Source organism: Dama dama, chromosome 16 (genome assembly GCF_033118175.1).
Source record: "Dama dama isolate Ldn47 chromosome 16, ASM3311817v1, whole genome shotgun sequence".
NCBI lineage: Eukaryota > Metazoa > Chordata > Mammalia > Artiodactyla > Cervidae > Dama > Dama dama.
The window spans coordinates 13,583,238-13,596,523 of record NC_083696.1 but is presented as its reverse complement, the minus strand read 5'-3'; the positions used below and the strand labels follow the sequence as shown (position 1 = coordinate 13,596,523).

At 41.5% G+C, this 13,286-nt stretch overlaps 1 protein-coding gene across 1 annotated transcript in view; it reads right to left on the bottom strand.

Annotated features, from left to right (window-relative positions):
* Positions 1–13,286, bottom strand: part of TMEM245 (transmembrane protein 245) — a 78,800-nt gene that overhangs the window by 7,172 nt on the left and 58,342 nt on the right. The window contains exons 15-16 of the mRNA XM_061163468.1: positions 12,493–12,667; positions 8,173–8,367 (exon numbers count right to left, since the gene is read on the bottom strand). Of these exons, the coding sequence (XP_061019451.1) occupies positions 8,173–8,367; positions 12,493–12,667 (370 nt within the window). The remainder of the gene's footprint in view (positions 1–8,172; positions 8,368–12,492; positions 12,668–13,286) is intronic.

Sequence of the window (13,286 nt, the reverse complement as noted above, 5' to 3'; positions counted from 1 at the left end):
CACTGCTGACCACTCTGTGCACTGTGAGAGGTTTAGCAGCATCCCCACTACAGCTGTGATGATGAACATGTCGCTATACATTGCCAAATGTCCCCCAAGAGGAGCAAAGTCTCACCCTCCTCCCCCACACCATTGCTCTAGATAGCTACCTACCCGTTTATTTATATATCTCTTTTTCACAGCCTCACCTGCATTTGTGTACAGGTAAAGCTGGTTACAAGTTGCCCCAGAGTATATGAAATTCAGGTAGCACTCAATTCTGGGAAGCCCTGGAATATCTTTAAAACCAATATTGGTTTACCTGTACACAGTAAAGCCAGCTTTACCTGTACACAAATGCAGGTGAGGCTGTGAAAACATATACACCATGGAATATTACTCAGCCGTTAAAAAGAATTCATTTGAATCAGTTCTAATGAGATGGATGAAACTGGAGCCCATTATACAGAGTGAAGTAAGCCAGAAAGATAAAGACCAATACAGTATACTAACGCATATATATGGAATTTAGAAAGATGGTAACGATAAGCCTATATGCAAAACAGAAAGAGACACAGATGTACAGAACAGACTTTTGGACTCTGTGGGAGAAGGCGAGGGTGGGATGTTTAGAGAGAACAGCATCGAAACGTGTATATTATCAAGGGTGAAACAGATCACCAGCCCAGGGTGGATGCATGAGACAAGTGCTCGGGGCTGGTGCACTGGGAAGACCCAGAGGGATCAGGTGGAGAGGGAGGTGGGAGGGGGGATTGGGATGGGGAACACATGTAAATCCATGGCTAATTCATGTCAATGTATGGCAAAAACCACTACAATACTGTAAAGTAATTAGCCTCCAACTAATAAAAATAAGTGGAAAAATAAATAAATAAAACCAATAACCAAAAACTGATCAGTATTACAAAGCATTTTCCAACACCAAAAAGTTTTAAAATTCATTCTTTCATATCTTTTCAAATTTCTAAGATACCTGCAAGCTTCAGTCTCTAACTCTTCAATTCCCCTAAATTATGAATGAAAACGGCTGCCTCAGGGCAAAGATGCATGAAATAAGATTAAAACTGTGGTTGGCCTGGTCACTGCTTTCTGTTGACAAGTAAGCTTAGCTGTAACCCTGAAATTCATACCTGCTGTTCAGTTCTGCCTCAAGGCCAAGAAAGCCTCCAGAAGGACTCAGAAGAAAGAAAACACAATGAAGCAAGCTAAGAAAACAGCTGCTAAGTGTTTTCCATCCCAACAGTATGTTTTCTCTAGATGTTTTGGGTGGTGATGGTGTGTGTGTGTGTGTGTGTGTAAAACCCTATAGAAGTAACACTGATCTGAACTGAACCTCAATTACCTCCTGGAAAACTAACTCCATAACCCAGAGATGGAGATATTTCTTTCTGGTCTCATCAAAAAGCACAGCAGGAACTAATCCACAGGGCCCCTAAAACCACAACCCTCTAGATCAGGAAGAAACAAAGGGATGAAAATTGCACTGACTTTTTCTCCAGCTGCGCTGCACGGCTTGGGGGATCTTAGTTCCCCAACTAGGGAGTGAACTTGGGCCCTCAGCGGTCAAAGCACAGAGTCCTAATGCCAGGGTATTTCTTTGACAGTATTATTTCTAAAAATAGTAAATGTCCTACCTAAACCATCCAAGTATAGTATTCTTTCCCAAACCATAAGGATTGTTATGTTCCTTTGAACCACAGTGGTAGAATTTACAGAATAAAAAAGGTGGAACGGGGCCTCCTGTGACTAGGGGGAGAGAAGATTGCTGTGAACATTTTACAGTTCCTTTCATTGCAATGGGGATTGTGTGGTGTGATTTCTCACTTGCAATCTTCTTGGTTCCTTGAAAATATTTTGGGATCTGCTTCCCAGGAAGCTTTCAAGGAAATTTTTTTAAAAATCCATTTACGTGAATGCTTAAGTCTTTTCTGATTTAACAACTCTAGCTGTTAAATTGTTGACTCCCAGCTTCCCAGAGAAAGAGTAAATTGTGGATGTTTACACATGAAAAGCTTGCACTCACTAAGGTAACTTACTTTACTGGGCCCAGGATAGCCGAGTATGTATTTCCTAAACCCCCACCAGCACACTTTGTGACAGAGCACGTGTCATCACTTTTGTACATTCTGCCTCTTCCAAAAATGTGGAATAGAGTTCTAAGGCTGGAGGTTACTATGGCCCATCTTCTTTTATCAGCCTTATAGTGAAAAGATCTTTTAATCTGATCTGCTCCTGGTTTCACTAATCTATTAACTCAACAAATTTTCATTGAGCATTTATCCTAAACTGGAATGATAGGGAGCATACTCCAAATGAAGTCCTCAAGGTTTAGGTAAAGGTCTGAAGGAGTCACGGTTTTTTATGAGACCATATTCATATATTATTTTACAAAGACAAAAATAACTTCTTGCTCTATTAAAAAGTAGGAGGTGTTAAACTTTAGCTTAATTGCCAAATACTGATCTTCCTTGTCTTATGATGGCATTATACCTGGCTTCATACTTAATAATATCCTTAAGACAGCTTCCCTTGTGGTTCAGATAGTAAAGAATCTGCCTGCAGTGCAGGAGACCTGGGTTTGATCCCTGGGTCAGGAAGATCCCCCAGAGAAAATAATGGCAACCCAATCCAGTATTCTTACCTGGAGAATTCCATGGACAGAGGAGCCTGGCAGGTTGCAGTCCATGGGGTTGCAAAGAGTCAGACATGACTGAGCAACTCATACACATACACATGTCCCAAGAAACCCACTGTACGCTGAAATATTTTAAGTCAAAAAAGTATTTCATACACTTAACCTACAAAACATCACAGCTTAGCCTGCTGCTGCTGCTGCTGCTAAATTACTTCAGTCGTGTCCGACTCTGTGTGACCCCATAGACGGCAGCCCACCAGGCTCCCCTGTCCCTGGGATTCTCCAGGCAAGAACACTGGAGTGGGTTACCATTTCCTTCTCCAGTGTGTGAAAGTGAAAAGTGAAAGTGAAGTCACTCAGTTGTGTCTGACTCTTAGCGACCCCATGGACCGCAGCTTACCAGGCTCCTCCACTCATGGGATTTTCCAGGCAGGAGTACTGGAGTGGGGTGCCATTGCCTTCTCCGATAGCTTAGCCTAACCTACCTTAAATATGCTTATAACACTTACATTGGCCTGTTGTTGCTTAGTCACTAAGTCATGTCTGACTCTTTTGCAACTCCATGAACTGTAGCCCACCAGGCTCCTCTGTCAATGGGATTAACCAGGCAAGAATACTGGAAAGGGTTGCCATTTCCTCCTCCAGGGAATCTTCCCCACCCAGGGATCGAACCCACATCTCCTGCATTGACAGGTGGATTCTTTACCACTGAACCACCAGGGAAACCCTACAGTTGGGCAAAATCATCTAACACAAAGCCTGTTTTATAATAAGAGTGTTGACTATCTCATGTCATTTACTGAACACTGTACTAAAAGTGAAGAACAGAACAGCTGTCTGGGTGCTGTGTGGCTGTAGGCGTATCAGTCGTATCCCCTTGTGATCACGTGGCTGACTGAGAGCTGCGGCCATCGCTGCCCAGCATCATAAGAGAGTTGTACTGCATATCGCTAGCCCAGGAAAAGATCAGCATTAAAAATCTGAGTACAGTTTCCACTGAATGTGTATTGCTTTCACACCACCACCAAGTTGAAAAATCATAAGTTAAACCTTCTTAATTTGGGAATCATTTGTAATTTCTTTCATAAAAAGATAATGACCTCTGATTGAATTTTCAGTATTAAATTATGGAAGATAATCACAGTCAGGTTGAGATAATGCTTCCAAAAACAGTAATGACTTGACTAATAACTCTCTCCCCCAAAAGGTAAAGCTGAGTTCCTTAAAGCACCACCTTCCAGCTGTCACCTCTGGTCACGTCGAGCTGTGGCAGAGCGCAAAGGAAAACTTAAATACAGCGAACAGCATCCCCAGAGGAGTTCCTGGGATATGCCCTGACTTCCTTCCTACAGGTTTTTCTGAGCTTTAGTGTTCAAAGATTGCTGCTCAGGTTTTCGTAGGAATGAAATAAGTATATCAAATCGAGTCTGATTATTCTATCCAAAAATCAAAAAAGTATTGAGACTTGAAAAATTGTGATTGCAGGGGTACTATGTCTTTCCACACACTTCCCAGACAGTCCCAGTGTTAACAGACAACAGGGGAAGCCATAGGTTCTGATTATTGAACTGAGGCCAAAACAGCTGGGAGCCCAAAGCTGTGCTGTGTCGACAACATTTACTGCCACGAAATAGTGTATTCCCCACTGTCAACAGTGAGAAGCACTACATGGGACCTAGAAACAACATACAGAAATAGTTATGCAGGTGGATCTTCTCAGCCACCAGTGCCTGCATCTACAATTAGAAGGTCTAATGGAATGAGGACATTCTCATGTTACAGCACGAGCGTTCTAAGACAAGCTGAACCCTTCCAAAGCTCATGACCCCACAGACACTATTCCCTCACAGCCCAGTCATTCCTTGAACTAGGAAGAGGGCACTGTCGAAGGTTGACGGGTATGGTGACTACCTCAGTAACTAAAATGGTGTAACCCCAGTAACTGAAACGGGCACGGCCTGGCAGTAGCAGCAACCACAGTAAAAAGCGAAAAGACAAATAATCAAGTGTATAAGTGAAAGCTGTAAAAAAAAAGGAAAGGTAGGAGGTGCTATCCTTAAGAGCATTAAACGCAGGACATAACCTAATCTTGAGAGGAGGGAAAGCTCTGATGAACTGCCATTTGAGTTGCAATCTGAAGAATGATTAGGAGTTAATTAGGCAAGGAAAGCTAGGGGAGGGGGAGAGTCTGTCCAGACCCAGAAAGCAGAGTGTTTGAATGGAGCTGCTGTATCTGAGGCCCCGGCAGAAAGCCAGCGTGGCTGCAGCGCTGACAAGGGGAAGATGTCACAGATGCATGAGGCAGGCACAGGCAGACCACGCAGGGCCTTGGAAGGATTTTGGTCTTCCTGGTAAGAACAGTGGGAGGCCAGTTCTGGTAGAAGAGCATCACGACCAGATATGCCTCCCCTTTAAAAAGCACACGTCTGCTCAGTGTCAAGAGACTGGAAGACAGCAAGAGTGGATGCTGAGGGGCTGGCCGGGAGACTGAGATGCCACGAGAGTCCAGGTGAGAAACCCTGTAGCTGGGCCCAGGGTGGGTGGCACTGGAGAAAAAGAGGAAAGGGTGGATTTGAGATGAAACAGGTAAGACTGGGTGAAGATGGAGACTTGAGAAGATAGGAGGCTGTGAGGATGACCTCACACAGGCGCATGTAAGTGAGGGGTACCATCTACTGAGGAAGGAAACAGAGGAGAATGTCTTTTCCTGAGCAGGGGTCGGGGGATGGTTAAGGAAAAGAAAGATCTCTAGTTGAAAACACACTACCTCACCTGCTTATTTCTATGTGACTACAGGCAGGATAACCTCTCTACGCCTTGACTTCATCTATAAGACTTGGAAAACAACTGTTCCTAACCTCACATGGAAACACTGGACAGATTAAGTAAAGTAAGATGATGCAGGTAAAGTTTTATCACAGAACTTGGCACACTGAGTCCCAATAAACGTCAGTGGCGGCTGGTTGTTACTATTCAAGAGGTCATTTAGACTCTCCACCAGGAAGTGCTATGTTGGACACACGATTCCTTCAGGCCTTTTCAAAACCCCGTTAGAGGGAGTTCCCTGGTGGTCCTGTGGTCAAGAATCCATCATCCACCCTGCAATACAGAGGGACAGGGGTTTGATCCCTGGTCGGGAACTAAGACCCCACATGCTTTGGGGCAACTTAGCCCGTGTGTCTAAGTCCCCCTGCCACAACTAAAGAGCTCCTATGCCACAACTAAGACCTGAGGCAAGCCAAATAAATAAATCAATATATATATACATATTAAAAAAAAAATTAGAAGGCATAAACCTACCTTAAAAAAAGAGAACATAAGAGGTTAAAAGAAACAAACTTTCAGAAAGTGGAAAGCAGATGAAGAACTGCTATGACCAGCATGACCTAAAAACTGAATCCTAAGCCAGGAGTTATTCAATAAGGCTCAGGAATTGGTGATCTCAAGTAATTTTGGAAATGGGGTCGAAGGTGGGATAAACATAGAAGGGCTGCTCTAAAGTGTGCCTAAAACGCAGTAAAACCTCATGGGTCCAACACTGTCACCCACGCCTCCACCCAGCCAGGCAAATGCTCCCTGTTACTGGCAGAAACTCGTCCTTTCCTCCCTTAGAGAAGGTAAAACAAAAAGTTCTGGACTGGGGGACAACAGGCAGGGATAAGGGTAGGGGACACACTGACAGTGGGAGACTGAGTGAGGATCTACATCTCAAATGCTGTCCGCTCCCTTTCCCTGTCCTGGCGCCCAGAATGCTGGCAGCCAAGCCATCAACCTCTGAGCAGGAGATTAAAAGAACTTTCACTGAGGAATTTAGCAGCCCCACAGGGAAACCAAAAAGCACTGACATCAACGGCTGCACAAGACCAGTGGTCCTGGCAGATTATATTATGGTGATACACATAATAACCAACCTGCAAATCCTGAGTGGTTCACTCTTCACATAAGCCGATAGTCAGAAGTACAGGATACCTGACACTCTGAAGATTGTGGCTGCTGTTGTTTAAGTCGCTACGTCAGGTCCAACTCTTTTGTGGCCCCATGAACTGCAGCCTGCCAGGCTCCTTCTGTCCATGCGATTTCCCAGGGGAAGAATACTGGAGTGGGTTGTCATTTCCTTCTCCAGGGGATCTTCCCGACCCAGGGATGAAAACTGTGTACCCTGCATTGGTGGGCAGGTTCTTTTTCACTGAACCACCAGGGAAGCCCCTAATATTATGATTATATTGTGTTAATATGGTGAAGGTTAGGGGGTATTACAGATGTAATTAAGGTCCCTAAGCAACTGACTTTAATCAAAATGACAATATGTTCTGTGGGCCAGGTCTAATCAGGTGAGCCCTTTGCAAAGGAGTCTTAGCCATCAGTGACAGAAGTCAGAAAAACACTCCTGAAGGCCTGGAGAAAGCAAGCACTGTGTTGTAAAAATGCCTATGGAAAGAGGCAGCCTCTAGGAGCCTCAACTTGTGGCTACAACTGCACACAAAGGAATTTTGTCAACAACAGGCAAGCCTGGAAGAGGATCCCAGTCTGCAGATGAAACCCCTGCCTGAGCTCAGGCCCTGACTGTAGCCTTGGAAGATCCTAAGCAGAAGACCTAGCTGAATTGTACCTGTACTCTGACTCATGACTTTCATATAAATGTGTTGCTTTATGCCACCAAGTTAGTGAAAATTTGCTATATATGATAGAAAACTAACACAGACCTATATGCTAAAAAAGGCAACTTTTATTTACACACATAATATCTCAATAAACCAGACTGCCCAAAAACGATAGCTCAAATGGAAACCTATAGAGATGACAGAAGATAGAATTGGAGAAATCATCCAGAAAACGGAAGCCAAAAAGACAGAACCAAAAGAATATCAGAGAAAAGATTTAAAAATGACAAGACCAGTGTAGGAGGGTCAACATCAAAATAAAAATAAGTTTCTGAAAGGGAGAGAAGGAAATCATTAATAAAATAATTGAAGAAAAATTTCAGAATGGCAGAACATAAATTTCCAGTTTTAAAGGTCACAGAGGCACTTGATAAAAGTGCCAATTCAAACACAACAACAAAAATAGATTAAAAAATAAATAAAAGAAAGAAGACCCTATAGGTTTTCAAACATTTGAATTACAAAGAATCAGGAATCAGAGTGGCCTCAGAATTTCAACAACCATGAAAGTTAGAAAACAATGAAGAAATAAAGTTACACAGGGAAAAATTCTCTACCCAGACAAGCTACTGAGTAAGAATGACTTTAGAAGAATCCTTTAAAGACATGTATTATCCCCTAAATTTACTTCCCATGCATTCCTTCCCAAAAATCTACAGGAGGATGTGCTCCAACAAAAAGCAAGAAGAATCAAGACAGAAAACAATACTGGGAAATACGATTCCAACACAGGGGAGAGCTAAGGGAATCCGCAGGTGACAGCTCTATAGCAGGCAAAAGGATATTCTGTATCTTAACAGACCGCACGCAGGTGAAAACAAGAGACTGGTGAGCTCACTTTCATACACAGTTTATGATCACTGAGCTGGAACTCACCGCTGAGTCTGAGCAGGCCATGGGGTCTGGTTGGGTGTGGGCACGGAGTTCGTGGGACTCACTAGCATGGCACTGTAGATATTGGAAGCAACCACGAGTATGCAGAGAAGTATGGGCCCAATGATCGCTCCTTCCAGGCCCAGGTAGTACGCTCCACCAGCCACTGCCAGGCCCGTCAAGTAAGGATGGCCACCTCTGGAATGAAGAGCACACAGATTATACACAACTTTTAACAAAACGTAAACCCTGGAGTAAGTTGGAAATACATTCTCTGACACACTGTTCATTCCCTAATACTCCTGACTTCTGAACTGCTGATCAGCTTTCTTTAGATCACTTCCATGTGGATATCTGAATATTAATTGTAAAAGTATCAAGATGCAAAACTTTTCCTGCCTACATGTGTGACATTTGCCTTTTCGTAGGTCCAGCGACTTAGGAATAAAGTCAGCAGTGTTAACAGGTACCACTGCGTGGCTGTCTGAAGTGGGTTAATGTTAGCTTAGGACTGGCTTATACAAGCTACCTATTAGGTTTACCTTTGTCTAGAATAATTAAGTGGGCAAAATTAAGCATGTAATTCAACTAATTATGCTTTTTTTTTTAAAGATGATAACAATACAATGGCATTCCATTTTTCCTAAGTTAGGCTTCTAGCAACCTCCTAAAATATAGATTTTAACACAGGGAGTGATAAAAGGCCTCATGAGAAAAACATCTGTTAGAAAGCCCAAGATTTTTATTTCATAGGAGAGTCATAACTATCCTCCAGCTTATCACAGGTATCATTTACATAACTGGAATGAAATAACACACAGGCAGACCTCAGAGATATTGCAGGTTTGGCTTCCAGACCACCACAATAAAACCAAATATGGCAATAAAGTGAGTCACAAGAAATTTCTGCTTGCCAGGGTATATAAAAATTATGTTGACACTGAACTGTAGTCTTTTTAAGTGTGCAATAGCATTATGTCTAAAAAAAATGCAAGGCAGCTTAATTTAAAAATATTTGATTGGTAAAAATGCTAAATATCATGTGAGCCTTCAGCAAACTGTAATCTTTCTGCTAGTGGAGCATCTTGTCTCGATGGTGATGGCTGCTGACTGATCAGCGTGACTGGCCGCTGGAAGACTGTGGCGAGTCTGTGACAATTTTTCTTAAAACAAGACAAAAAGTTTTGCTGCACTGACTGACTCTTCTTTTCACTGGTGATTTCTCTGTTGAATGCAATGTTGTCTGAGAGCACTTTAGTCATCACAGAACTTTTTTCAACACAGGAGTTAATCCTCTCAAACCCTGCCTCTGCTTTATCAACCAAGTTGATGTGCTACTCTAAATCTTTTGTTGTCATTTCAACAATCTTCACAGCACCTTTACCAGAAGTAGGTTCCAAGTGGCAAGAAACCACCTTCTCTGCTTATCCATAAGCAACTCCTCATTCATTAAAGTCTTATCATGAGATTGCAGTAAATCAATTACATCTTCAGACTCCACTTCTAGTTCTTGTGCTATGTGCACCACATCTGCAGTTACTTTTCCCACTGAAGTCTTGACCCTCTTAAAGTTATCTATGAGGGTTGGAATCAACTTTTTCCAAACTTCTGTTAATGTTGATATTTTGATCTCTTCCCAACACAATATAAGCGTTCTTAATGGCATCTGGAATGGTGAATCCTTTCTAGGTTTTCAACTGACTTTACCCAGATCCATCATAGGATCAGTATCTACACTAGGTATAGCCTTATGAAATGCATTTCTTACATAATAAGGCTTGAAAGTTGAAATTACTCCTTGAACCACAGGTTGCAAGAATACATGTTGTGTTACAGGCATGAAAACAACATTAATCTCATTGAATGTCTCCATCAGAGCTTGCGGGTGACTGGGTGTGTTGTCAGATGACCCATAGTACTTATTCCTTTATTTGGCTGTGCTGGACCTTAGTTGCAGCATGCAGGAGCTTTAGTTGGTGCATGCAAACTCTTAGTTGTGGCATGTGGGATCTAGTTCCCTGATCAGGGATTGAACCTGGGCCCCCTGCGCTGGGAGCACAAAGTTTTAGCAACTGGACCACCAGGGAAGTCCCAAAGTATTTTAAAAGGAACTCATTTTTTCTGAACAGTAGGTCTCAAGAGCGGGCTTAAAATATTCAGTAAACTATGTTGTAAATGGATGTGCTGCCATCATCCAGGCTTTGTTGTTTCATTTCTAGAACACATGCAGAGTAGATTTAGCACAATTCTTAAGGGCCCTAGGATTTCTGGAACAGTAAATGGACAGGGAAGCCTGGTGTACTGCAGTCCATGGGGTCGCAAAGAGCCGGACATGACTGAGCGACTGAACTGAATTGAAGTGAGCACTGGCTTCAATTTCAAGTTATCAGCTACATTAGCTCCTAGCCATAGAATTAGCCTGTCCTTCTAAGCTTTGAAGCCAAGCACTGAAAATCCTAAATGGCATCTTTTCCCAACAGAAAGCTGTTTCGTCTGCACTGAAAATCTGTTTAATGTAGTAGTCGCCTTAATTATTTTTCTTTGCTGGATCTTCTGCATAACTTGCTGCAGCTTCTACATCAACACTTGCTACTTCACCTGCACTTCTGTGTTCCAGGGACGGCTTCTTTCCTTAAAGCATACAAACCAACCTCTGCTAGCTCTAAACTTTTCTTCTGCAGCTTCCTCACCTCTCACAGCCTTCACACGATTAAAAAGAGTTAGAGCCTTGCTCCAGATTAGGCTCTGGTTTAAGGGAATGTTGTGGCTGGTTTGATCTTCCACCTAGAACATCACAACTTTCTCCATAGGCTGTTTTGTTTTCTTATCATCTGTGTGTTCACTGGAAGAGTACTTTTCACTTCCTTCAAGAACTTTTCCTTTGCATTCACAACTTGGCTAATTGTTTGGCTCAAGAGGCCTAGCTTTCGGCCTACCTCAGCTCTCAATATGTCTTGTTCACGAAATTTAATCATTTCTAGCTTTTGATTTAAGGTGAGCAATATCTGACTCTTCCTTTCACTTGAACACTTCGAGGCCACTGTAGGGTTAGTAACCGGTCTTCTTTCAATATTGTTGTGTCTCAGTGACTAGGGAGACCCGAGGAAAGAATGAAGATAGGGGAACGGCTGGTCTATGGGCAGTCAAAACACATGCAAAATCTATAATTGAGTTTGCCACCTTATATGGGTGTAGTTCATAGCACCCGAATACAATTACAATAGTAACATCAATTCTAGCTAAAACCTTAATATAAAATTTACAACAAAATTTAAAGAAATGAAAATACTTAACTATAAATCACGGTAACTAGTTATTATTCAAATTTCAACTATTAAATGTTAGGCACAAAAGTCCCCCTAAAGTTCACTTATGGATGTGCTTGTTTCTTTTTGCTCTGAAACTTTGGGGCTTCTTAGCAGTTTTATATATTTATTTTATACTTTAACTAGAAAGAAAACAAGGTAGCATATAACTTGTCTCTTCATAATTTCAAATTAACTGAAGAGTCCTCTTCCTATAAACTTTGATCTTGTCTGCCCTTATTGTAATGAATTTTATTTAAAGAAAATTTAATATATTAACTATGACAATAGTTTAAGTAGGTCATATTCTATATCTGAATAGCTGAATAAAATTCAATTATTTGGTCATATTCTAGATTCTAATAAGCAATGTTTATCTTGATATGTGGCTAAATGAAAATCAGCTTGATTTAGTAAATGCAAATTGCTAAAAGAGACACCAAAATCTACAAAAATGACATATTTATTATATTGCTAGTTTGGCTTCTGTCCTAAATTTAACCTGTATTCATCATAGAACCATACTATAGTACCTTAAGTAAGAAAGAAAGCACTGTTTCTCAGATACAAACTTATGAGATTTCATCTTACATGGAAATCCTCATACAATCTAAAAATGTATTTATCCAAAAGCAAAGATGTTCTGAAAATAACTACTAACTTCTTGCTGTACTTAAAATATTCTTATTTTGAAGTATGTACAGGAGTACTTTTTTCCTACGTTAAATGTCACTAAACCAGGGATTATTCACAATTTTACTTTAGTCCACAGTCTCATATATTGTAAATACTACTTACTAAGAACAAAATAGCATACCCTGCAAATGATATTAATCATATAAATTAAACTTTGATTACATCAGTGGGATCACAAAAGATTACTTCACTGAAGTGATTATCATCACCTGTCCTTTCACCCATGCCCAAAAGCAAAAGGAAAAAAATAAACCTTCATAAGAAAAGGCCAGAGAAATTCCTGGATATGATTCATCACCAACTGCAGAAGTCCAATACTTACCCTGATATATCAGAGTAGATGGCAGTATCTACAAAGTAGGTTGGCAAGAGATGAAAAACCAACAGTAAGATGGCTTTGCATCCTAAGCCTTGGGTGAGCCACAGATCAAGAACTGCAGGTACTGCTGCCCAGTATGTGCCCAGAAATGGCACTGCTCCAAGGATTGCTGCTAAGGCTAATACAAGATTAAAAAGAAGAAGAAACAACTTTAACGTCATCATCAAAGTAATACCAATAGCAGAATCTAAACACTAGCTCCCGCTGTTTAAAAATTTCCACCAGAACAAGTTAAACAAACACATGCTCAAATTTTAGGGCAACGATATGCCCTGTTTAACTGAATCTGCTGTTAAATGAAATCCAAGATCTTAACACTGGATCATGAAAATCCTTCTGAAGTGTGTGGTTACTTCTCCTCTTAAGTCACAAACGTTAGTGTCCCACAGCTGTTATTCTCAGTCGATGGCTAGTTAATACGCATGTAGTTGGCCTCAGAATCCTCAGATATGGAACCTGCAGGTTCAGAGAGCCAAGGTACCTGAGCACCCACAGATTCTGGCATCCTCAGGGGGTCTCAGAACCACTCCCTGAGGGACACCAAAGGATGACTGCTCAGTCCTATAAGAAAAGTGGAGAGCACTGGCCAAATATCTGCACTGAGACCAAAGCCAAACCAGAGATTAGTTTCTAAATCTCAGATGAGAACATACATTCCTTACCTTGCTTCTTTCTAATAAAGTGTATCTAAAACAAAAAAATGAAAAAAACCCACCACAAATAACCTTGCTAGTTGA